This window comes from Tripterygium wilfordii, chromosome 20 (genome assembly GCF_013401445.1).
Source record: "Tripterygium wilfordii isolate XIE 37 chromosome 20, ASM1340144v1, whole genome shotgun sequence".
In the NCBI taxonomy this organism is placed as follows: Eukaryota; Viridiplantae; Streptophyta; class Magnoliopsida; order Celastrales; family Celastraceae; genus Tripterygium; species Tripterygium wilfordii.
Window position 1 is genome coordinate 365,340 of NC_052251.1, and position 26,189 is coordinate 391,528.

The following is a 26,189-nucleotide window of genomic DNA, read 5'->3' on the forward strand; positions in this document are numbered from 1 at the left end:
ACAAAAAAGATAAATATCTCAACAGTTGTTATCTGATCAGTTATTTAGTAGTTGAGTTGAATGTACAAGATCCAAGAAAATTTCTAAGCTCCTCGTGTTGTGCGTATAATTCAACAATTGGGATAACTGAGATACCAGCTGTTGAAATTTCTATCATTACTAATAATAAAATTGGTTAAATTTGATTAAACATGCGCACCCGACTTATCAGCCATTAACAACAAGCCTAACCTAATTAGGTTATAATTAATTTGTGACCACAAGTGCCAATTAATTGAGAGGCTAGGTCTTGCTTCCCCTATTGCTAAAAAACACTCTGGTGGGTCCTTGAAGAAAATATAATTTCGGCCATGTATGTTGTTCCAAGTGTAGTATATATAGTGAAGGACTATATATGTATATCAAAAAGAAGAAGATAATAATCATAATATATTTAGTGCACCAAGAACACACAAATAATTTTTTTAACCAAAAACGACTCCGAATAAATTTACTCTTTGAACATTTAATATGAATCTAAATTCGGGTTGTCAGACATGCACGTACAAAATTTTCTCACCTAACGACATAATAAATTGGGTCAAAATCCGACTTCGTGATCACAAAAATATTACTTCCAGTGATAATCAAACTCGGTACCTCCTAAATCCATAAGGTTTGACCACACAAAGACACACGCATGCTTGTCCTTCATCACCATATCTATCTAATTTTGGATACAATTTAGATTAGTATTAAATTAAATATGTTTGAACATTTTAAGTTCGTAATGGTAGACAAGCAGGCCCCTCCCTTGCCCACTAAAATGGAGAAGATATACAAGCACCAACTTAATTTGTCCACACACACCCCTTTTCAGTTAGGCCCATTACAATGATATGTATGGATATTTCATGTTTGTCAACAAGGCAATCTTAACTAATTTATTGCGGCTAAGTGACAATCAACAAATTAATTGCATAAAAATTCCTTAACATGATCTATAACTGAAAATGCTTGTTTCTGTGGTTGTCGTGGAAACATGAAAAGTTCATACTAGACGAATCAATCTCTCAGTCAGATAATTAATAGTTCTTTGACTTTCTTAATGTAATCATTTCTGACATAATTCAGAAAAATGTGATCTAATTTTGCCTGGTTATAGGCCGAATTAATTGCATAGTCTGGTTCACTAAAAGTGTAGAGTGAATTGTAAAGTTCGTGGACTCTACCATTAGGAGATTTGATTTGCCATATTCGAGTGGTCTGTCCACTAAATATATGCTAGCTTAACAGTCCCAAGCACCATCTAGCAAATTCCGAGACTTCACTGCCCTTCTCTAAAACCATGAATCTGTCTGTGAACATTCACCGATCAAGAACTCATCAGGATCATGACCATGAAGATATTTGATTACAAGCTAGCTAGTTCCTGCACCCACATTTTATTTGGTTGAGATGTAAGAGCCCCGGCCTTCCCATTTTTGCAACAAGAGAGAGACTATTTTCCAATGTTGGTATGGGTCAAAATCATCACCAGCACTAAACGCATGAAGCATGGGCCCATGATCCAGGCGACAACCAACTTAGGACTGGTCCACGGCTTATACGATCGATCTACAGGCCACGGCAAGCCCAACATGCCCACGACCTGGGCAACAACCAAATCAGCACATGCCCTCCTTGGTGTACATAGTCGGTCAACTAGTTCACGACCTCCTCGAAAGCCCAACAGGCCCACGACCTGAGCCACAACTAGCTTAACACTGGCCCATGGCCTACACAGTTGATCTATAGGCCCATGACCTCCTCGATAGCTCAACAGACCTATGACATGAGCAACAACCAACTCAGTACGGGCCAATAGCCTACACAGTCAGCTTACAGGCTCACGGCCTCCTCGAAAGCCCATCAAACTCATAGCCAGAGCCTAGGCAACAACCAACTCAACACAAGCCCATGTATAGTCGACTTATATGCCCATAGGCCATAGCCTTCTCAAAAGCCCAACAACCCATTGCATGGGCAACCGTCGACCCAACACAGGCCAATTGCCCAAGAAGCTCACTTACATGCCTAAGGCCTTATCAGGCACCCGACAGATGCAGCAGACTCATTGCTCACCAGTCACCAAGCAGGCATAGGCCCATAACCTTATCCAGCTCAGCACCCACGTGCCACTGATCACGTGAGCTAGAGATCTAAAAATAGCAACATTAAAGGGATCCTATTAGGAGGTACCAATCTCTCTCTAAACACTATGCTTTCTCTCACTAAAATCTCTCAGCCATCTCATTAATTTGATCGCTGAAACTTCTCAAGCCGGTACCACACCGGCATCAAACTTTCATGGACAATTTTTTCTGTAATCTTTGTAGGTTGTTGATGGCTTCAATTGACAATACATTGATTGTGGATTCTTGCGTCTACAATGTTATTCTTACGCCAAGGCCACCATGTTTTTTTGGCAGACATATATTCTCCCAAGCTTTAACGATCATATTGTGATTGATGCCAGGCTTGTAATTCCCAAAAAAAATTCTCGCAAAATACCTTCCATGGATTGGCACACGGATTTAGGAGGAAGAAGAAGAGTGGACAACTGGACATGGTATAACTCGCCAACGAAGATGCCACAGATCATTAATGGCAGTAATTGGCTTGGCATTAGAAGAGATCATACCCACGAGATCCAACAGAGATGATGAATTTTTAGAATTTGAAGAAGAAGAATTTGGCTTGTGTTCATGCTCCGATACCGTAAAAGAGTTGTGGCATTGGAAAAAAGAGCAGCCACTCCTCTTATTTACTAAAATTCTCAAAAAAAAAACCATACGTCTTTGAAATTCCTGAATACTCTGTAGAGATTAACAATACTTGCTCTGCATTTCCGAAAATCGATTTGGAAGATGGTCCATTATGAAGAAACAAACTGGACGGACAAAGCTGAAACTGTAACTTCTGTAACAACTGAAAAATGCACAAGGGAAGTACTTATAACCAAATGTTAATTCAGTAGTGCAACACAGATATGAATTGGTTCTAATGTGCTGCATCTGCTTCCTCGCAGAATTTCGTGTATTCCGTCGGACCCATCAACGATTCTAATTCTGCTGGTTTGCTAGGCTTCACCTTGATCATCCATCCTTCTTCATATGGGCTTGAATTGATCTTCATTATGCACACACATGCACAGGAGTTTCACATTTCAAAACCAAAGGGAAAATGAAGGAAGAAAAATAGTTCAAGTTTGGAATGAAAGAGGAATTACCGTGCCGGGTGATTCAGTAAGCTTTGTGTTGACCTCAATGACTTCTCCAGAGATTGGGGAGTATACATCACTAGTTGCTTTCACACTCTCAACTGCTCCAAAGCTGGTTCCTTGGACGACTGAACCCCCAGTTTCTGGCAGCTCCACAAACACCACTTCTCCCAGATGGTCCTATAAACAATGCCAGTATGTCTAGTGTTAATTAATTAACAATGTCAGTAATCAGTTTGTATCTAATAACGCAGAATGAAAACAAATCAACAAGGAAACCCTAAAAATCAACAAACATGCTAAAAACGGCAAAATTGGATTACGCCCACTAATCAATATTACTGATAATCCGGAACAAGTCAGAACTGACAAAACACGATTCAAACTTTTAATTAAAACGATATAAATGAAATGAATAGTTCCTAAAATGGCAAAAACACTACTTTGGAGGCCTAAACGATGACAGCGGGGCCATTGGCAAGACCATTGGTTCAATGTGAATCAACATTTTGAGTTAGCTCGCCAAGTTTCACGCAATTCCAAGGTTCAAACTTTTGATTTCACTATACAATTTCAGACTTCAGGTGACCCAAAAGGTACATAAACCATTCTACAACATGTTCTACATCAATTACATTACAAGACAAGAGAGGCCCGTCTTTCCTTTCCCCTTCCCAGAAATAAAGGCTCTTTAGTTTAGGCTCCACACTGAATCACTGCTCATATTTGGGTTCACTGTGGTTGTCAAAATACACACCCATTTCACCAATTTGAAAGAAAAATAAAAAGGAAGTAGTGACAACTTCAAACCTTTTAGGCTTCCACAATCATTCAGTGAAAGGTCATATTTCATTGAAATATAAACAAACAATTATGTAAGGCGTTCCCACATTCTTATACAGTCTTAGTAGAACAATGAGAACAGAAAAATTAATAACCTGAGCATGGTCACTGATGCCAATTGTGGCCACTGAACCTTCATGCTTCACCCATTCATGTGAAGCAGCATACTTCAACCCATTCAAAACTGCACTTTCAACATCATATACTCAGATAAACCCTCAATTCTTCCACACTAAATTCCAATCAAGAAAACCCACAAAACAGATTACTCCAAGCTAAGTTCTTTGGGTAGAATTCAGCAAATATAGTCCAATTCTCAATCAAAACTTGCATGCTTTGGGAGATTGCAATATGTACAAGCCTACAATGCAGAGACGAGAAGAGAGAGCAAATAAAAGTATAAAACCCATCAAAATTGAAGGGGAAGAACGATACCTGTAGAGAAGCATCGAGAGAGGGAGTATGCAGGAGCTAAGTGAGATTTGGAGGCACAAGAGATTTTCAGTGCATTGGCTGTAGAAGAAGCCCAGATTGCGAGTGCCATTTTATCTGCTCTATACCTTGGTTGGCTCCAAACCTTATGGCAAGTTTCAAAGGAAACAACTGCATATATGTTTGCCTCCTGGGTTTATCTTCGATGAATGGTTGGCAACCAAAGCCTCATCCTAAAGCCCATGAACACAAAAGACCCACTGTTGTCTCCTTTACACCTTTATCATTATTATGAGTTTTAACACTAATGACAACCCTTTTTAAGTGAAATTTACTAACGAGAGGTCGTTTGGTTGGCAATCGATTAGGCTAGGCATATGTTTGCGCAAAGTTCGATTTCAACCACAAGTATATTTCTCTGTAATATTTTTAAAAAAAATGCAATTTCATTTTCACCAATCATTTCTCAGCCGTGACGCTTGTTTACCTTTTAAAAAATAGTGCAATTCCAATTTCGATTACTAATTAGGGCAGTAAAAAACCACAAGTGAATACTTCCAGGATTTACTGTTTAAAAATGCTTATTACTAAGTCAATGAATACATGAGCTTACAGATTTATTATCATATCTTTGTTTTAACGATATGAGATTTTTTCTAAGCATAAACATATATTAGATTATTAGTTATATATCATTGTTTAATAGATGTGCAATGTATTTGAGGTCTAACTTACTCGTTTGATAGATGAGCTGAGCTCCCCAATAACCTTTTAGGGCTATTTGCAAGCTTTCGTAACAATCAAGTTATAAATTGAACTGAACCCTAGCCAATGAGTAGTTATAGGGTTGATTCTGTTAATTTACCATCCCAATTAGGGTTGCTCCAATAGTATGATTAATATCTGTACATATGTATAGTTAAAGGTAGGATTGTAAACGAGTCGAGCTGAGTCAGACTATCCAATCATGTATTGGTTCAACTCGTTTACTATAAGGGTTTAAAGTTTTGCAGCTTTGCCACACCACGAAAACATTACGGTGCCGATATTGCACAATATATTCATTAAGGGAGATCAAATGAGCTTTGAACCCCAAATTAGCTAACATTTGGATGACTTTCTTTCCTCTCTTCCAGCCAAAGAGTGTCTATGCCATTATATTGTTTAATTAGTCCTAATAATGCACTTTCAAGTTCTTAGCAATACCATGGGCCCTGAGTCCAAAAAGTACGAGTCAAGTGGGCTTGGGCCTTCTTTTGTAGCTCTAAGATTGGAAAAATACAAAATGAAAAGCCCAACATCCTACCCTATTTTCTCAAAATTTAGGACAGATTAATTGGGTCATTGAGTGGTGCCTCCAAACTTTCAATAACCAAAACCACAATTTGATTGGATATGGTAAGATTTACACACTTGTAGTTAGAAAAGTCTTCCACTCATTTCTGCATTGATTTGTTGAGTTAGCAATAGCAATTAGAGTAGGTCAAAATTAACTTTCATCTTCATTGCTACAAATACTAATAGTGCCTATGTATAAGCTTATTTTAATAAAGCAGCAGTCTTATAGATTCCAATATTTTTTGTCTTAGCATGTTAAGATGTACATACACTATTTCATATGGACCATGTGTGTGGTATGTGAGTTACACGATTTTCACATGAATTATGTGGATTCATCTCAATATTAGGGATAATTGGGATAAAAAAATACTGGGATATTAACATTTTCGTGAGAGTACCTATATCAAATGTGGGATTTGTTAATTAAAGCTTAATCTACAAAGATATTAAATTGGAGTGGTAGTTGCACCACCAAACCTTGACGGCACGTAACAATTGAATGAGAAAGTCAACCATGTGTGTTGTAAAAATGTGCACTAATTGACCACCCATTGCTCCACCACTCTACCTAATCAGTGTCTAAAACTCTCTAATTTGAACTCACAATTTGAAGACAAATTTAAACCCTAGGTGTAGTCAAGTGATAGGATAGCTCTCTTTATTTTTTCCTAGTTAACACACCCACTTTTTCTTTTTGGTTCTTTTATATTTGATGTGGACATCACCCAATAGAAGAAATAAAAAAGGAAAAAAAGCTTACCCGCAATGGAATCTCAGCCAAAAATCTTGTCATCAACTCATAAATTGATGAATGCATAAATGCATGGGATGAGATTTTTGGCACTTCTTTTTCATTATATATGAGTTAATGAGAAAATCGACGATAATCCACTATATCAATATGTATTCATTTCGACCATTCATTTTTACTTAAGATCATATTTTCATTAACTTCTGTTGAATTGATATCATATTTTACTATTTCAATTGATGTCTTTTTAGTTATTCATCTTCGTTTTATACACTCTAGACTCTCCTATATGCATTTTCTTCTCGATTCTATTGGTCGTAGCTTGGCTTTTGCTTGGGTGCGTTCGACATCATTAATTTAAAAGTGTTTTAGTTGCTGATGTGGACCCTACTATATCAGCATTGTGTCATCGGTCGTTGACCAACTGATCCTTCATGGACCCCACTTCAACCCTCCAACTATAATTAACCATTGATCAATAAATAAAATTACATCATCATTAATGCAAAAATAGGGATTAATCCATCCCAATTAATTACCACCAATGATGTGCATTAATATTGGGGATTTATCCTGGTTTTATATAGGGTCTACATGATCAGTTTTTTGACATAAATTTAATTAATCATTTAATTGATTTTTCGAGTGATTAATATATTATTATTTGGATCAAAGATAAAAGTAGTGGCACGCTTTTTTAGACAGTCTTATAGTCATAGACATAGATTTCACAGTATCTCGTGCTCTTTGTCGTTTACTCCCCCAAAATTCTACTAAACCAACAAACTCTTTGACTTGACAGACAAAACCCTCTTCCACTTTTATTTTATTTTATTTTCCCGCCTTCGCATGCAAAAATCTCCCTCTCTCTAACCCTTTTTTTTATAAACTTTTTTATAAATTCAAAATCTCAACGCGACTTCCCAAATCAACACAACATTATTATTTTTTTTTAATTTTACCTCAAAAATCTAAAAAATATATTTTTTACTGTCAATATTTTTATATTTTTGTTTATATAAAGTTTGAAGATGACGACAAAAGGAAAGAGTGGAGGAATACGTGCCCTTTGACTAATCAGATACGGTCCATGCAACGACAAACGCACTCGATATAGGATCTTGACCGTCCATTTTTTTAATTCAAATGTCTTCCGTGACGTGGCAACAAAGATACCCGACCAAGGTTGAAGGGCACTGATGGACATCTACGTTGCTTGCATGATAAATTGCCTTCGGGTTTGGGCCCTTCAGTGGTCAACAAGATGGGCCTGGGCTTGCCTTCACAAACAAGGCACCCCTTTATCTGAACAAACGAAAAGACAAAAGTGACCCCTCATATAAATAAAATGGCTTGTCTCTCAATTTCTTATTCCCATTTTAAACTTTATTGGTTTGCCCATTGGATGTATAGGGGACTTTTACATCTATATTTATGATCAATAAATATACCACGTGTTACATGGATTGGAGTTAAAATGATGAATAATATTGAGAGTGTAACATTACTCATCTAACTCGTTTGACAAAGTGTGCTTTGTAACAGTGACGCTAGCGTACACATGTTGTTAAATGGACAACGTATATTTTACGGTTATGTTACAGTGTCATAAATCTCAAATCGGATTTTTTGGCACAATGTTTCTTCTTTTTTCTTTTTTTTTTCTGTTCAGTTATATATATATAGATAATAATTCAATTTAATAATAAATTATAACTATAAACTTATAATTATAAATATTTATAAAAAATAAAAACTAGGGTCACTTAATAAATTTCAACAACCTCACTATCATATAAAGCGGGAGATCGTCAGGACTTGATCGTCATTTGACAGGAACGATGAAATCAAGAACGTCATGTCAACAAGAAGTGGACCCCAAAGGTTCCAATCTGGCATCCTACGTGGACCCCTACTCCATGATAAACCGGCGTTTGCTAGAATACGTAATATGCCAGATGTAACCGTCAACCAAGAACCAACAACTGCACCCAACAGGAATAACAAATTATAAGAAACCCAAAACAGCCAAAAGAAAAATAAAAATAAAATATTTAGAGAGAGAAAGTGGTTCTCTCTCTACAAAATCAAGGTCTTCCCTTCTCTCTGTGCTTTTTTACTTGCCGGAGATTTCATTTTTTTTGAAATTTTCTTGGCAGCCAAACGGAGGAGCGGCGGAATCAAATGTGACTGATGGGAAGTGGACTCTCCACTCTCTTCCCTTGCTTTAAACCGCCAACCTGTACCGATGACCCCAACAGCCGGCACCAGGCGGACCTGATCTTCACCGCCACCGAGCCATTGGACGAGACTCTTGGCCACTCTTTCTGCTACTTTCGATCCTCCAATCGCTTCCTCTCTCCTACTCCCTCTGATCGCTTTGTTTCTCCTTCTCAGTCCCTCCGTTTTTCGCCATCTCACGAGTCGGGTCAGAGGACCCGGAGTGGATCTGGTTTGCCAGAGACCGGGTTCAAGAACATCTCAGGTGCTTCAGTGAGTGCTAACACTTCTACCCCTCGAACGGTACTCCAGCTTGACCATATTTACGACGATGCCACTGATGGTGGTGCTGGTGGCGTCAAGAGTAATTTTCTGAATGTTAGTGGATTCGAGAGCACGTCATCTTTTAGCACGTTGCCGCTGCAACCTGTGCCACGTGGCGGCGGAGGTGGTGGAGATGCTGTGGAGAGAGGTCCTTACCTGATGTCGGGACCAATTGAGCGCGGGGGCTTGTCAGGACCACTTGACGCGAGTAATGCCGGGCCAGACTCGGATACTGGCGGGCGGGTTCACTTCTCGGCACCCCTTGGTGGCATGTACGTAAAGAGGAAGCGACGGAGGGGCATTTCCAGTATGCGAAAGGCGTTCTACCGGAACTTCTCGGAGAAGAAGCGTCCCTGGGTTGTTCCAGTGCTTAATTTCGTAACGCGGAAAGAGCAACCGCTGGGACCCACCGGAGATGGGGCTGACGATGCCAAGGGCGGCGAGAGCGACGTCCAATGGGCCCTGGGGAAGGCCGGCGAGGACAGAGTCCACGTCGTGGTGTCGGAGGAGCAAGGATGGCTCTTCGTCGGCATCTACGACGGGTTCAACGGCCCTGACGCCCCCGATTTTTTGATGAGCAATCTTTACCGCGCCGTCTATAAGGAGCTCCGAGGTCTCTTTTGGGAGATTGATGAGGGGCCACAGGAGGCGACGACCAACACACAAGCGGATACGAATCAAGAAAATGTGGCAATTGCGGGAGTGGAAGAGCCGGCAAGAATCGAACAGAACGAATCTGATTCGGTGCCTCAGGATCGAACGAAGAGAGTGACATTTGAGGAGGGAACGGAGATTAAACCACAAAGGCGGCGACTCTGGGAATTTTTGGCGGAGAGTGATCCCGAAGACGGCTTAGATCTCTCTGGGTCCGACCGATTCGCGTTTTCCGTGGATGACGCGATAAGCGTGAACAATGCAGGGTCTGCTGCCAGTAGGAGATGGTTGTTGCTGTCAAAGCTGAAGCAAGGTTTGTCGAAGCACAGGGAGGGCAAGTTGTTTCCATGGAGGTTTCGACTGGAGGGAAAGGAGGAGGAGGAAGTTAAGACAGAGGTGGACGACAGTAATAATAGCAAAGTGGAGAGTTCTAGACCGCAGAGGAAGCGGAAGGAGGGGCCTATTGATCATGAGATGGTTTTGAGGGCATTGTCAAGGGCACTTCAAATGACGGAAGATGCTTTCTTGGATATGACTGATAAGGTGCTTGACTCGAATCCAGAGCTTGCACTGATGGGTTCGTGTTTGCTTGTTGTGTTGATGAGGGACGAGGATGTGTATGTAATGAATGTCGGTGATAGCAGAGCAATTGTGGCAAAGTATGAGCAGCAGGAAGCTGGACCTAGTGTGGGAGAGACCGAGAGTATTGTCGAGGAGGGAGGAAATGAGGAGGGTAAGGTTGCTCATGCACAAGCAATATTGACTGCATTGCAGCTGTCCACTGATCATAGCACAAGCATTGCAGAAGTAAGTTTTATTTTTTGAAAACTATTGGGCGCATGATCACATTGCACATTGGTTGTCTCTTGATTTTGTTGGGAACCATTTTATGCTTACATGATTTCATAAATGATGTTTACAAATCAGACTTTAATTTCATGCCCTTTTTGCCACCACAGTCCCAGACTTTCTTGATATTTCCTGACATCCTTAAATTTCTTTCCATATATTTGTGTCATGACCTTCCGTTGTTCTATTGCTGCCGTATCTTTGATTTTCTGTACAAAAAGAAGTAAAGAGCACTCCTATTCTAACTTGTGCTTTTATGTCTTATGTTGTACTGAATGAATTGATTCTTGTTAGAATTGTGTTGTCAATGCTCTTCTTGCACAAAAAAAGTTGTGATACTGGTATTACATTGTGTACAAACCGGATCCACGTGGTGCACTAGGGTTAAAAACTGTTTGAATGCACTACATAGGATATAGGAATGCAGCTAGAGCTTGAAGGTTGTTTCCTCTCAACCACCCAAACCCGTTGCCGCAAAAGTCTTGATACGCTAACAGTCTGCATTGTATTTCACGTTCACTGCAAAAGCCAACCTGCAATGCAGAGTGTACCAATCTAAGTGCCACACTATATTACAAACCCACTTTCAATATCTAATCAAATTTTTTTATTCACTCTGAGAGACCCAAGTCAGCAGTCATGAAAATGGCTTGGCAAATGATCATAGAGAATCTTCCGAAAGGTCTAGAAAAGGTCAATCTCTCAATCTTGGGCCTCCCTAGTAAAGCATAAGGACCATGAAACAGCACCAGTGAGATCACTTATCATAGCCTCTTTGTTACAAGCCAACCTGAAAGTTACTGGGACTGAACCTTAAGGGGATATGTTCAATATGAAGCAGGATTCTCTTGAAATTTCATTGCGATAAGTATTTATGGATAGAGTGCCAAATGTTAGGTGGCAGAAAAGATAATTGAGATGTGAGGATGCAAACAAAAAAAAAACCGCCTTATACTGCAAAATATACTATCATGAGTTTTTGAATTTAATGAATTATGATTCCTTCTCAGCACAAAAGAAAATAAAACCTAGGATGTGGAAATGTTTTGATGGATTGCAATCCTTGCTTCCCATTCAGAGAATTGTGGAATCCTATTTTTTTTGTCCAGACTTCAGAGAGTGCAATTAGGTTTTTCTGACTCAGTTTATGACTAGAATGGAGGTATCATATTATATATTGATACTTCTAGATATTTCTCTGGGCTGATGCTTTGTGGGAATAATAGAATGAAAATTGAGTTTGCTATTAGCCTACTTTCATGTTTGAAAAGGTCTTTAGTTTTTCAAATCTAATAGTCTGATGCTTTGTAAGAAAATTATTTGGTTATAAACTCTATTGTAACCCTTTCTCCACTCTCTCACAGTCTTTCTTTCCAAAGATCTGAAGTTATCCTGGTCTTTGAGTATCAATCTTTAGTCTGCCATTTTTTGTGGAACTATTGTGCCACGCATATTATTATGAGTACCTGCGTGATCATTAGAATTCTTGTTGATGGCCGAATTTTATTTTTACATTTTAGTATTTTTTGTAAACTATATATTATAATCGTATTGATCATGTTCACCCTTTATGAGCTTTCAGATCACGTTTTTGATGGATAGTAGGTGAGATTTTGGAACAAAATTGACCTTTCAGTTGGTTTATGCAGGAAGTGATAAGAATCAGGAATGAACACCCAGATGACGGCCAGTGCATTGTCAATGATAGAGTGAAAGGTCGTCTTAAGGTTACCAGAGCATTCGGGGCAGGATCTCTGAAACAGGTTTTCTTCAAATTTGCTTATGTTGTATTTACGAATTTAGAAGCCTACATTTTTTCATGTAGTGTTATGCCATCTATTACGTCTTTTGATGGATCCGCACAAGGAAGTTAAATGGATGAGCATGTGCTTAAGCTGAAGATTGCTTTGCTTAACTACATTTATAGTCCGTTGGAGTTAGAATTTTGAAACATTTCATGGTTAGCTGAGTGTAGTTTATATGGCATGTACAGTGGAGGAGGATTCGTATAGTGGACTCCAACTCCAACCAACTTCTCTTTTGGATTCATATTGCCAAGACTTATTTATGGCTATTGAGTTATTACCAAAAAAATGATGGCTATTGAGATCCCATGGATTATAAAAAAAGCGAGGTATATTAAAAACCTATGTAGAGTAGAATGTGTTGTCTTTAGAGTTGTGCTTACGTCTCATGTTTAAAGTAAGAAACTTTCCATGTTGTATGCATTTGCAGTCAATCTAGCACAAAGAAATGTGTTGGAGCCAAGTGCTTCATGTGTGTGTAACACCTGGTGTATATGTGTGTGGTGTCAAGTGAACCATGTGTTCGGTTTATGAAGAGCCATGTGTGTGGCTATTTTCTACTTTCTAGTGTTTAAGTCCGTTTAGGTGTATCTATATATATGACGTGTTTAGTTGTAAAAGTGGGTTAGCACCCCAAAACAAAAGAGGAGTCATAGACTTCATTTTCAGGGAGCTTCAAACTCCATATTTGGGCTACTGCCCTGTGTGTTAGAGAGTCTTCAAGACTCTGTTTTATGTAAGGAGTTTACCTCCTTGTGTTTTCTATCAATGAAATTCCTTTTATGCGTTTGGGTTTTCTACCCTTGTTCAATTTCTCAACATGATATCGGAGCTGTCTTCTTGAGGGCCTGTGGAGATGATTTGGGCACAAGGAGGAGTTCCATGGGGTGGCAGAAGGAGTTGTAATCATAAGGATTGCACCCAAGCTACTGTGTTTTAGATGGTTGAAGCAAGAGATGGCAGAAAGGAATTTGACAACTTTTTTGAAGCAGATTTTCTAGTCCTATCTTGCAGATTTGTTGACCGGGTATTTATGCAGGTTTTACTACCTTTCTGTGAACACACATGAAGCAAGGAGGAGTGTTGGAGCCAAGTGCTTCATGTGTGTGTGTAACACCTGGTGTATATGTGTGTGGTGTCAAGTGAACCATGTGTTCGGTTTATGAAGAGCCATGTGTGTGGCTATTTTCTACTTTCTAGTGTTTAAGTCCGTTTAGGTGTGTCTATATATATGATGTGTTTAGTTGTAAAAGTGGGTTAGCACCCCAAAACAAAAGAGGAGTCATAGACTCCATTTTCAGGGAGCTTCAAACTCCATATTTGGGCTACTGCCCTGTGTGTTAGAGAGTCTTCAAGACTCTGTTTTATGTAAGGAGTTTACCTCCTTGTGTTTTCTATCAATGAAATTCCTTTTATGCGTTTGGGTTTTCTACCCTTGTTCAATTTCTCAACAAAATGTATGACTTGCTTAACTCTGTGATTTGCTTATTGGTGCAGCCCAAGTTGAATGATGCCCTGTTGGAAATGTTTCGGAATGAGTATGTTGGTACATCACCATACATTTCCTGTGTGCCCTCCCTTTGTCACCATAGACTATATCCAAACGATCAATTTTTAGTCCTCTCATCGGATGGGTTATATCAATATTTGAGCAATCAGGAAGTGGTCTCTCATGTGGAGAGTTTCATGGAGAAGTTTCCAGATGGGGACCCTGCACAACACCTGATAGAGGAGCTTCTTTGTCGTGCAGCCAAGAAAGCTGGTATAGTTTGTTAATTCTCCCCTTTTGAATATTATGCATGTTTATATACGGGCTATGTGATAGTTATATTAAATTTGCATGAAAAGCGAAAGATGCCCAGGACAAATCCATAAAAACGATGAAGTGAAAGTGTTTTTGACATATACTTGACCTTATAACATGCTTTAAAATATCCAGGCATCACTATAAGTTGGTTTTAGAAAAGAAGTGAGTGACTACTGACTTGGTTCTTAGCTTTCTGAAGTTAGGAATCCCTGCCTTGCAATATGTCTTTCGAGAGTGAAGTAGGTTCTCACTTTTTTTTCCCTTGTTGCTTGCTAGCCTTACGCTTTAATTTCTGGGTTAGCCTCATGAATATATCATCAATAGTTGGCCCATAATGTTCTGCTATTAGATGGGTATGCTTTGTTTTCGTTATGGTATTATTTGCCTTTTTTCCCTCTCACAGTGCGTCTGCTGATTTTTTTTTTACTGTATTCATTCTCTGCAGGTATGGAGTTCCATGAATTACTTGACATACCCCAAGGAGATCGCAGAAAGTACCATGACGATGTTACGGTGATGATAGTTTCCCTTGAAGGAAGAATTTGGAAGTCGTCAGGAAAGTATCTCTGAAATATTAAAACATGTGGCAACATCTCAAGTAGCCACCTCTATGATTTAGAAAGGTTCAATGCTGACTCATTTTTCATGGGTCTCACATGGTTTTCTTTTTCGGGGTTGTACACCATAAGCACAAGGTTGGTAATAGGAGGGAATTCCAACTGCGGTTGGCAAAAACTTAATGCTAGGTAGTCATCAGGAGCTGAGCCAATGCTTGAATATTTGTTGGCGGGATAGAAGAAAATGGGGATGGCTGATGGGCAGAAGCAAATGCTTTGTAGGGATTAACGAAAAAAGATCAAAAAAGAAAAATCTTTTTCCCCTTTATAGACTACATGAAAACATGTGGTCTAATGGTAGAATTGTAGGAGTGCAACTTAGAGGTCACAGGTTTAATTCCCGGAAATAGTCTGTATGCGTACATTCTGATTGTCCTTGACCCTGCCCTGGGGAAGTCCTGTGGTTTGTTTACCTTCCTTTTTTAGGCTCATGTTTTTGTTAGGAATTTTTGCATAGGTGGAGGCCATTTCAATGATAGGTGCTTCCTTTTTTCTCTTGATTTAGAGTCAAAGAAAAAGTCTTGGTGGGGGTATACTGAGCTGAGCATTTCCCTTGTAAAGGTGAGCTCTGTAAACTTGAAGGGTGGGTTTTCCACCAATGCGGTTTAAAGAAAAGTTGCAGTTTCTTTTCGATTCTTTTTTTGGAGTTTCTTTTCGATATACCTTGCATAATTTAGTTGTCCAAGAATTCATTACTTTGAAAAAATAAAGGAGGATGCGAGGAACCAAAAGTTGAGCTTTGAATTCAAGATAATTTGGAGGGATCATCATCAGTTAAATCAGGAGCAATGTGAGCTGCATTTTGGAACAACGGACCGGACAGGGTTGCCATTGAGAGTATACGAACCATGGAAGATCAGCCATGGCTTCCAAGCAGCAAAAGGTACTCAAAATTATTATTAACACACAAGGTGGAAGATATTGAATTTGAGTTGCAGTTTCATTCATAATTTTACATTCTTGATTCTACCCACAACACCACATCCTCTAGAGTGGCCACAAAAACTTTCTTTATCCAGAAAAAGAAAAAAAAAAATTCTCACTCGGCCTGTATGTTAACACATGGAGCTAACACTGCTCAAATGAGACCAGAATTTACTTGAACTTGATGAATCGCATAAACTACAACAACAGCACTACATTGTGCTAATGAATCACCCCAATCGCATAAACTACAACAAACAGCACTACATTGTGCTAATGAATCACCCCACACTATGATTATCCTTTTGGAGTGCGTTCCAGCATTTGTTTGACATGAAGCTTAGCTAGGTTGTGGACGCGAGGATCGGACAATTCTACCATCACCTCGGCTCCAAAGGAAAAAACAAGAGCCCTTTTAGCCGTCTCTAAGTCAATCCCCCGAGCAAGAAAGTAGAAGAGTTGGCTTTCTTCTAAGTCACTTATTGCAGCTCCATGAGAGCACTTCACATCATCAGCAATAATCTGGAGATTTGGTTTAACATTCACAGTTGCACGAGGTTCCAGGAGAAGGCTCCTTGTTAGCTGTCCTGCATCCGTCTGCTGTGCGTATCTACATGATAGAGAACTAGTAATTAACAAACAAGCGAGATACAAGCTGCCTGTTAAGTTATCGATGAGCAAGAAACAGAAGCGAAAAGATCGAGAGCATTAGCAACATAAAAGGCTCAATTCAGACCCATTGCAGTAAGAAAAATCGGTGGCGATCATTTAAGCAACACTTTATGGGAAACAAATTCCATAAAATGAAACAAATACCTACTCTCAAAAGTAATTCAAAAGAAAGAACAATACTGGAATCTGTTGACATATGTGGAGCAAATGTGCTGGCATATGTGATATGAAAAGAAGACTGACCATTTGCAAATGAAAAAAGAAAAAGAAAATACCTGTTGACCTTTACATTCCCATCAAAAACAGCTTGTCCTAGTGAATGCGCCACAATACACTTGTGAAGTTGTCGAGAATAACCTCGTGGATGGTCAAAAACTAATCTACTGTGTAGATCTTGTGTTTGATCACCAATGGACAAGTGGAATGTGGATAACTCTGTCACTGTATCTGGCCCAAATTGCTGAACATGGAGGTTGTGTCTGCTCAACTTTCCACCAGTGCTTACCTCCACAAGCTTGTACGTACTAGCTGATTCCTGCAGATGGATTACCTTAAATTCATAAATGAAATGTTGCTTGATGTGTTTCATTACGCAAAATTTTGTTTTTGGTTCCAGCCTTCCAGGGTTCATAATGCAAAAGTTTATGTATAAGTATAACAAGGCAAGTTATACATTTCATCTTATGCCAAAAGAGACATTCGATCAACCCAACAGCCATTAGACCGAAAGCACGACAAATTTCAGTGAATCCATGCCTGACTGGTTGGTTGCAGTAAAGTAGATATAGTGGTGCTGTGGTGAGAACAACTAAGAACTTTAGGAGATGATAAAAAAAGAAGATAAGATACCTCAAAAGACATCAATAAAAGTAATAAGAAACGATGGACTTGGTAGGATAAATGGAGAGTATGGCTCTAGATAGAAACGAATCACAAAAGAGTTATTTCTCTTATGGATTCTTGTAACCAACCCCAAACTATTTGGGACACAGGCTAAGATGATAACAATGATGAAAAGAATCCCAATTCATTAACCAATGAACCTTTGCTCTTTACAACTTCTCAACTCCATGACCCAAATTGTTGAAGTTTCACTACATCTAAGAAAATGGACCGAAAACAAGAAACAGAGAGAATGACTGCAAAAACTAGAAATCCACCATTGGAGATTACCGAGCCACTCATGCATGCATAGAGGTGGATATAGTTAAATCGATGATTGATTTTTAGATTATAATATAGCAACTGCGCCACTGCAACAATCACCAAGGCTCACCCTCGTTTCCTTGAATACCTATACAAGCTAAGATTGCCAAATTTGACTTCCAGATAAGCATAAATGCAATCATGTGCATCGTGCAAGTGAATGATCAAGAGCCTTAGGAAGTCCAAACAGTTGAGACTCAGATTTGGCTCTCTCTCTTCCTTCCCTTTCTCTCACTAGAATCAGTTATATACTTATATCTCTGATTCTATAGTTAGGGTTTGTGAAGTTTTACACAAATCTCTTAATCACAATCTAACAGCAATTGTAGAAAATACTCAATATACAAGCTGACTTGCAGAAAACAATATACTTTTCGGACCCAAAGTTCAATAAGAGTGGCTTCCTACCTCCAAGTAATCTAGTAATCTCACCCTAATCAAACACCTTAAAGAATTGAATCACCTCATTGAAACTAAGACCATAAAGAAATAATGAAGCAATAAGAGCACAAAAAAACCAACAAAAATAAGAAACAGAAAATTAAATTACCTGCCTGACGGAAGTCCATTTGATATGTGCTGAACTCAACGACTCTCTCTGCACATATGAATGTCTAACCTTAGCCCCCTCCCCAATCACCACTTCCATAACAGGATTCACCCAGTAACTTCTATCATCCCCTTCTTTACACACAAACTCCTCAACTATCTCGACCTCGGCTCCCTTCTCCACGACCACAATCACCCTTGGATTCGACACAGGAAACTTATTAGATCCCTTCTCACTCCCCTCCACTTGAAAGTACCTCAAATGCACTGGATTCTCCACCTTGCAGTTCTCCGGAACATACACAACTGCCACATCTGGAGCCCCCAATCCATTAATAGCCCAAAACAAGTCACCCCATTTAAAATCACCAACAAATTCACAAACCCTTTTGGTAATTCCGTCTAAGGATGAACCCAACAAGCTACCCACAAGGACTCCATTCGGCAAATTGGACACGTTGGAAACAGAATCCACAACAAACCCATCAACAATAGCAAGATTAGTCAAATGGGTATCCTCGGAAATGCCCAATAAGTGATCTTGTTGAGGTGGGGTAGAGATTGGGATTATCTGGGAGTGTCTGATGAGGGAGGTATCAGTGAACCGAAAGTCCTCGTCTTTGCGAGTGGGCCAGGGAGTGGAGAGCAAGGACTGGGAGGAAAGGTCCCTGAGGGATTGAAGAGGAGATTGAGAAGAAGTGTGAGGGATGGAGTCTTCAAGAGACTCCGCCAGTTGAAGAACAAAGGGGTCTGAGAAAGTTGAGCTGCTGATAGGGGTCTGAAAAGAGAGAGTGGCCTTCGGTTTGTATCTCCATCCGGCTTTGAGTTTGGGTTTGGGTTTTGTGAGCTGGTGAATTTGAGGAGTGAAGGACAGAGCAGCCATGGGAGGTGGTTCGACTCTGGTACTTGTGGATTCGCAGAAGTGGTGAGCAGACCAGGTTTGAGTTTTATATTGGACTTCTCTGTTGGGACAACCAATTGATTGGGCTATAAATGAAACAAAGCCCAAGTGGATTACAATCACAAAAAGCAAGTAAACAACCCACTCAAAAGTCCAAACAGGCCCAAGTCCATCTTCCTAATACCACTGAATAATCAACACCAAATAACCAACTACATTAGCCAATGACATTGTTAGCCCCGTGATAAGATATATGATAATCATACTTTTTCATTGGAGTTCAATACACGAGTTCATAATTTGTACATGAATTTTTCATGGATTTGCCTGGCATATGTAATTTGTAAGCTAATATACAAAACCCGACAAATTAACCGATGCACGCTTAAAGGATAGTGACGGTAGGTCCCATGGTATGAGGAAAAAAAAAAAACCAATTACATTCGATGTCTCTTACACTATAATAAGGACATACTGATAAGAGGTGAATCAGCCAATCAGGCCTCCGTACTCATTGTTCCATAATACTCCAAATATAGTACACAAATCTTGACAATTTGATTTGTGAATCACAAGCCCCAAAACATCGTGACTAGGAGTTTAGTTTAGTCCTTTAATACATCCAATAAGGCCTCTTGCAGTTCCACATATCATTTTCTCCAGGGGCGAAGCTATGTACACTTGAGGGGGGTCAGCTGACCCCCCTCAAAAAAATTTATTTAATGCTAATTATATAGTAATTATAAAATAGACCCCCCTGAATTTTCAATTTAGGCCCCCCTCTTACAAAAATTTATGATCAAATGGTCAAAACAAGAAGATATGTGACAATTATTACTTATCCATTTTATAAACTTTTGATTTTTAGTGTTATTTTTCATACTTTCGAAGGTATAACTAATAGATAATCCCAAAAAAATTCCGGGGGCGTTGCCCCTGGACCCCCACTTAGCTAAGCCACCCTAACATAAAATCTAGTGTCCACTCTGGCGACCCCCCTCCTAGCATGTCCTGGCTTCACCCCTGATTTTCTCAATGGAATGGGAAAATGACCCAATGTTCATCCCACAAAATGACATTTGGTCTATTGATCTGCAACCTTTGTTATTAATCTCTAATCTTTGAACACCGCCCCTTAAAACATTTAATCAAACCGAGAACTTTGAAATGATAATTGTCAAAACTAATATCCCATATTGACTTGGTTGGTATAATCCACCAACCGCCTGAATATAAGGAAAGTTTGTTAACATATATATAAATAATTTCAATCCTTAATAATCAACAACATGTTATCTTGTTAGAGGAAAACATTTCGTAGTAATTTCACAATTAAGTGCGCTTGTGGGAGAACGCTATAGGGATGGGTGACCTCCTGGGAAGGTAAAGCCGTGCGAGCCTGATGTATTCATGAAAACCAAACAACCCAAAGCATACCATATTGTTTATGTGCATAGGGCAAAAAATTCTAATATGGTATCGGAGCCATCTCCGCCCATTTGAGTCACCTGTTGGGCTTTTTTGGATGTCCTTATGGACAGACCACCCACAGGTGAGGGGTGCTTGTAGGGCCTTTCGGATGTTCAGAGGACAAGTAACTCTAACTTGTACCTAACCATCAAGAACGTGTTTTCTTACCCACAGGTGAGGAGTACTTGTAGGGCCTTTTGAATGTCCAATAAACAGACCACCCACAAGTAACCTTAACCCGTTCAATCTACTTAGATCTGATATAACCTAATCCACAAGTGTGAGGGAGTGTTAACATATATAGATAACTACAGTTCCTAACTATCACCAATGCATTTTCTTGGAGGAAAACATCTTGTAGTTACTCCATAGTTAAACGTGCTTCTCCGAGAGCACTATAAAGATGAGTGACTTACTGAGAAAGTAAAACTGTACGAGTTCGATGTATCCATGAAAACTGAACAACCCAAAACGGACCGTGTATTGGGTTGGAAATTCTAATAAAGTTTTAACACATCTCACATAAGGACGATAATAAATAAAGTACTGAGGTCAGACATTGGGTTCCCGTTAAGAAGTGTTTGGGCCGAATTTCCAACGGGATACACATGTTAGCGTTGAATTGCATCGCTCGCTACATGTCAACAATAAGGCTGCCGTCAGCAAAACTCTTATCAACCAAATCTGCTCATATTCTTCCACTGTAATCGCTTCAATGTCGCGACATGTCGGGTCCATGAACTCCTTACTGGTGTGTTTCATGCCACTAGTTATTATTAACTTATCATACAGTAAGAATCAACATATAACAGAGATTAAACTAATGCAACGCATTTGTCTTACTGGCTTTCTGTCAAACACCAGGAATGCTCCTTTTCTACGTGTTCAGAAGTGCGAAAAAATAGTGTCAAAACCTCTTCTGATTAGCTCTTTATATGCAGCCAAAAATGTGCCTAAATAGACTTTTAACCTCACTCTGCTCTTTTTGAAGCCAAGTGACTTTGAACTTTCCCATTTTTGTCTCAATCACTCAACCCACTGATTTGGGAAAGCTATATATGATATCAAATCTCTTTCCATCTCTTCCTCAATGGACCTTGAACTTTCCCATTTTTGTCTCAATCACTCAACCCACTGATTTGGGAAAGCTATATATGATATCAAATCTCTTTCCATCTCTTCCTCAATGGACCTTGAACTTTCCCATTTTTGTCTCAATCACTCAACCCACTGATTTGGGAAAGCTATATATGATATCAAATCTCTTTCCATCTCTTCCTCAATGGACCTGCTCTTGTCAGCAGAATAATTATGTTTAAACCCCACGACCCAGTCACGATAAGAACTCTGAAATTCAAATTATTCACACTTTGCTAGAAGTTGAATATGAGAAAATGCAAAACAAAAACAAAGAAAACGATAAGCTACATTTTGACTTCTCTGTGGCATTTTATCCAACACATTGAGGACAACGTTGATTACACTGTGGTGGGGGGCTGCTAAAATTAATGGCACCAAAAGACAAAGGAACCGAAAGCAGTAGACAAGCAATTGACAGAGATAAGGTGGTCTTCTCATGTTCCACTTCCCCATAAAAAGACCTCTTTGTTTGTCCTCCCTTATTTCATCTTCCCACTATCACATAATGCACACTCAGAACTAGACCATGGACCAAAAACCAATCTTTTCTTGTTCACTATTACAGCTTCATTTCACACTCCTATATATGTTTTGTATTGCAAACCACCTCAGCAATGTCATATGACCACTTTATGATCAATAATTCTTCATTGTGAAAAGTTCAGACCCATCATTTTAACTAGTTTGAAGCTGTAAAGTGAGGATATCAGATGATTCCCTTTTCTTTTTGTCTTAGCTTGAACCTAATGGCATTGTAATGCTAAGTGTGAGCTGATGAATTAACCACACATCATCACCAATACTGAAAAGCATAGATTGTATGCAAAAAATGAAAATGCAAACTCATAAGGTGAAGCCATAAATATCAGACAATGAAATACAATACAATAAGTTTCTTTGCTAGACATATCTAGAGACAGAAGTTTTCTTATCTTAACATTATATTAGTAGGTCACCACTCACCATAAATGGGAATGAATAGGGTTCACTTTCATGTACAAGTAGATGTGAATTCAGAAAGAGTTTCAAGCTTCCACTAAGGTGTGCTTAGTCATTCCCCAAAATTAATTTTAAAAAAAAATATAAAGAACTGGGTTAAGCACTTTTGGAACTCTTTTATTGAACAAGTGACCCTACTTGATGACACAATCACTTCCAAAAAGAAAGCAAAAGTATTTTGTCCAACTCAGGATGATGTGGAAGGAGAGGACATGATCAAGAAAACCCAAATTCCCTTCTCAATGCTTACTTTGACCAGTAGGCTGTGAGATGCATGCAAGTGCACTTCAGCATTAGTATTCATAATTCTCATTATTGATGATTACCAAAATCCTAAGATTAAGGTCAGCCTAATAAAGACAAGAAAAAAAAGAAGAAAGATTCAATATTTGTACTCATCACCCATTTCAGCAAATGAATTAGTTGATAATAACGGTAATAAATAAATTTGGCGGGAAGGGAACTGTTAGGTGTGAACTGGTTTTCCTTTTAGTTATGTGGGGCCAATCCTGTGGAATTTTGGGTAGCCTGAGACAAGCAATCTCTCAACCTTTCGGCGTGTGCTTATTTTTGGACTGTTAGCTCCTCCATAAGCCTATATATACACATACTCCATGCACCAATGTTTCTACTCGCTTTCTCCTCTTAATCTCTCTCTTCATCACAAGTCTCTTTCTGGGTCTCAAAAGTTCTTCATCCCCTACCCTTCCCATTCAAAATTTCAAATCATTCAATATTTTAGAGTGATTATTGAATGCTCTTAGTTGCTGGGTTTTGTAATAGATTCAAATTGTGGAAGTTCCAACTGATTTTTTGATTGATTTTCACTTCTGGGTACTGCTTCAAGTTTATTTTTTACTCGCAATTTCAATCCTTTTTGGGTAATTTTTGAGGAGGTGTGTGGGGGGTTAAGTATTTTGATCATAGAAAGTTCAGGTCTTTTGAACGATGATTCTGCTGCACAATGGGTGCATTCTGTGGAAGTTGAACTTGATACTTGGCAGGAAATCTAGCGTTAACAAAAGCTTCTATTTTTGGATTTTCCAGATTTTTAATAGATATAGTATAGGCACTTAGCCCTCATATATATACCTCTGTTGTCTTTGCAGCTCTGCATTTTGTTTAATCTCTGTAGTAATAGTAGTAGTGATAGAGGATTATACAGACGAGAGTTGTATAATGGGAGGGGCATCGCTGCCGCCAGGTTTCAGGTTCCACCCTACTGATGAGGAACTGGTGGGATATTACTTGAAAAGAAAAGTGGAAGGGCTCGAAATTGAGCTCGAAGTGATTCCGGTGATCGATTTGTACAAGTTTGATCCTTGGGAGTTGCCAGGTACCCTTGGCTTCAATCTTTTATGAACTTTTACACTTCGAAAATGGTACATCTACTGCATTTGTTCCGAGTCATTTCAGGTGATCATTAGGAATTTCAATGAATTAGCTGCAAGTCTTCACTAGGCTAAAGCATTAAGACATTTATGTTCCAGTCTAGGAATTGCCACACTAGTATGAACAGAGCTTTTTTTTTGAAGTGTTGGAAAGTGCTTTATTCTTTGCCTTGTTGATTTGATATATTCTTTTATTCTTCTTTATTGATATCTATTCTCGCATTGGAGCCTGTAACTTTTGTGTTCTAAAAAAGCCGATTCAATCGGAACTCTTTATTTCCATATCTACTTATGCAATGAAAAGGACCTATCATATACCAACTTATGTCTTCTCCCTTTATATTTTGATTAGTTTAACAGAACATGAAACCTTACCTGATATTCTAAGTTGTAAATTGCAGATAAATCTTTCCTTCCAAGAAGAGATATGGAGTGGTTCTTCTTCTGTCCGAGGGATCGGAAGTACCCAAATGGCTCAAGAACAAATCGAGCCACCAAAGCTGGGTACTGGAAAGCCACTGGAAAAGACCGCAAGGTTGTTTGTCAATCTGCTGTTACTGGGTACAGAAAGACCCTGGTTTTCTATTGTGGACGTGCTCCATTAGGAGATAGAACAGACTGGGTTATGCATGAATATCGCCTCTGCGACAATCTTTCTCAAGGATCCCCAAATTTTCAGGTAAACTCCCAAAACATTCCAAGTCTTATATATTGGATAGTATGAACTGCTACTTGGCCCTTAACTGCTCTCTAGACTGAAGTGGAAATTGGATGTTGCTGTTTTATCTAGGGAGCTTATGCTTTGTGCCGTGTGATCAAAAGGAATGAGCACGGACAGAGGACGAGTGATCTAAATGGAGAATCAAAAGGCAAGAGGGTCGGAAGCAGTTCGAGCAATGGGGATTTCACCTCAACAGTAATATCGAATGAGCCCTTGAGCATCTCCAATTCACCCTCTTCTAATGAAGTTAATCCAGCGGCAGATTTTGAGCCTGCAGCTCCCCTGGCAACCAATATTCCATCAAGCTACTGGGTCTCACCTGATCTAATCCTTGATTCGTCAAAGGTAAATATTCAATTAAAATGAGGAAGTTCAAGAATTGAAGCATTACATAAAATGAGCCTCTTAAAAGCTTCTTTCATTGGCTTATTGCAGGACTACCCACAAGTCAATGAAGCTATATCCGAATACTTCCCACAATATGAGATGTCAAATTCAATGAATCCATGGCAGCCATTAGAACATAGAGAATTCTCATCAAGTTCTTCATACTCAAACTTTGCTGGGGATATTGAACCCGCGGATGATCTCAGTCATATTGGCTACATGTCACCTTATTCAGGACAAGGAAACTACACGGGTTTTCACGGGAATGAAGATCTAACTTATGAAGGTTATAACCAGTCCAATTCACTAAGATACACAAAACCCTTCTGAAAAGACAAGCAAAGATCACCATAAGCTACTTTCTTTCAATGCAGGGTTTGAACCACATGGTCAAGCTCCAATTTGCAGGCAAGCAAGTGGAGATGGGGTTTTAGGAGAATATGGTGGTCTCTGGTTACAGGAAGACAACTTTATGATTGTTATCTAAAGGCATGCCCCAATTAGTGTCATCTAAAAGAAATATACAAGAACACGCCTTTTAATGTTGGTTCTTGGAGCGGCAAATAATCTCTTTTCCTACGTATTAAGTCAATCTATTTATCTAGTTAAGACTGTTTGTTATGTTCTGTATCAAAGCTGTTTTGATGCTCAGTGTCATTTCATTCTGGTATTTATGCTGTGATCTCCTGGTGCTAATCATTTTTGACGATTGCACCTCGAGCAGGTTTATATAAGTTTGGTTAATAAGCTTCTTACAGGGAATGCTGGTTGCTGGGTTTATGTTGTAGTCGAATGTATTTTATATTTTGCCTAGTATATAAAGAAGGCATCTTCGTTTCAGTATTTCTTTGCACCTCAGGCAGAGGAACTTGTTTTCAAATGTCAATATATAACTATCTAATCCTAATTATCTGCCTTTCAGTGGCCTATTTTAGATTAACTTTG

At 39.1% G+C, this 26,189-nt stretch overlaps 4 protein-coding genes across 4 annotated transcripts; 2 read left to right on the forward strand and 2 right to left on the reverse strand.

Annotated features, from left to right (window-relative positions):
• Positions 1-2,842: 2,842 nt before the first annotated feature.
• LOC119987347 (glycine cleavage system H protein 3, mitochondrial-like) lies at positions 2,843-4,682 on the reverse strand. Its single transcript, XM_038832229.1, has 4 exons — positions 4,520-4,682; positions 4,180-4,268; positions 3,251-3,421; positions 2,843-3,150 (listed from the first exon to the last, which is right to left on the reverse strand). Exons 1-4 carry the CDS (start codon positions 4,626-4,628, stop codon positions 3,022-3,024), a joined length of 498 nt encoding a protein of 165 aa, XP_038688157.1. The 5' UTR covers positions 4,629-4,682; the 3' UTR covers positions 2,843-3,021.
• A 3,959-nt stretch (positions 4,683-8,641) lies between these two features.
• LOC119987438 (protein phosphatase 2C 29-like) lies at positions 8,642-15,517 on the forward strand. The gene is made up of 4 exons (XM_038832359.1): positions 8,642-10,613; positions 12,305-12,418; positions 13,958-14,222; positions 14,713-15,517. Exons 1-4 carry the CDS (start codon positions 8,802-8,804, stop codon positions 14,835-14,837), a joined length of 2,316 nt encoding a protein of 771 aa, XP_038688287.1. The 5' UTR covers positions 8,642-8,801; the 3' UTR covers positions 14,838-15,517.
• Positions 15,518-15,753: 236 nt separating this feature from the next.
• LOC119987440 (protein ABCI7, chloroplastic-like) lies at positions 15,754-19,242 on the reverse strand. Its single transcript, XM_038832361.1, has 4 exons — positions 18,237-19,242; positions 16,756-17,015; positions 16,048-16,418; positions 15,754-15,988 (listed from the first exon to the last, which is right to left on the reverse strand). Exons 1-3 carry the CDS (start codon positions 19,116-19,118, stop codon positions 16,106-16,108), a joined length of 1,455 nt encoding a protein of 484 aa, XP_038688289.1. The 5' UTR covers positions 19,119-19,242; the 3' UTR covers positions 15,754-15,988; positions 16,048-16,105.
• A 4,128-nt stretch (positions 19,243-23,370) lies between these two features.
• LOC119987442 (NAC domain-containing protein 71-like) lies at positions 23,371-26,159 on the forward strand. The gene is made up of 5 exons (XM_038832362.1): positions 23,371-24,081; positions 24,538-24,815; positions 24,927-25,202; positions 25,293-25,530; positions 25,619-26,159. The coding sequence occupies exons 1-5, from the start codon at positions 23,925-23,927 to the stop codon at positions 25,729-25,731; spliced, it is 1,062 nt and encodes a 353-aa protein (XP_038688290.1). The 5' UTR covers positions 23,371-23,924; the 3' UTR covers positions 25,732-26,159.
• The last annotated feature ends 30 nt before the right edge of the window (positions 26,160-26,189 follow it).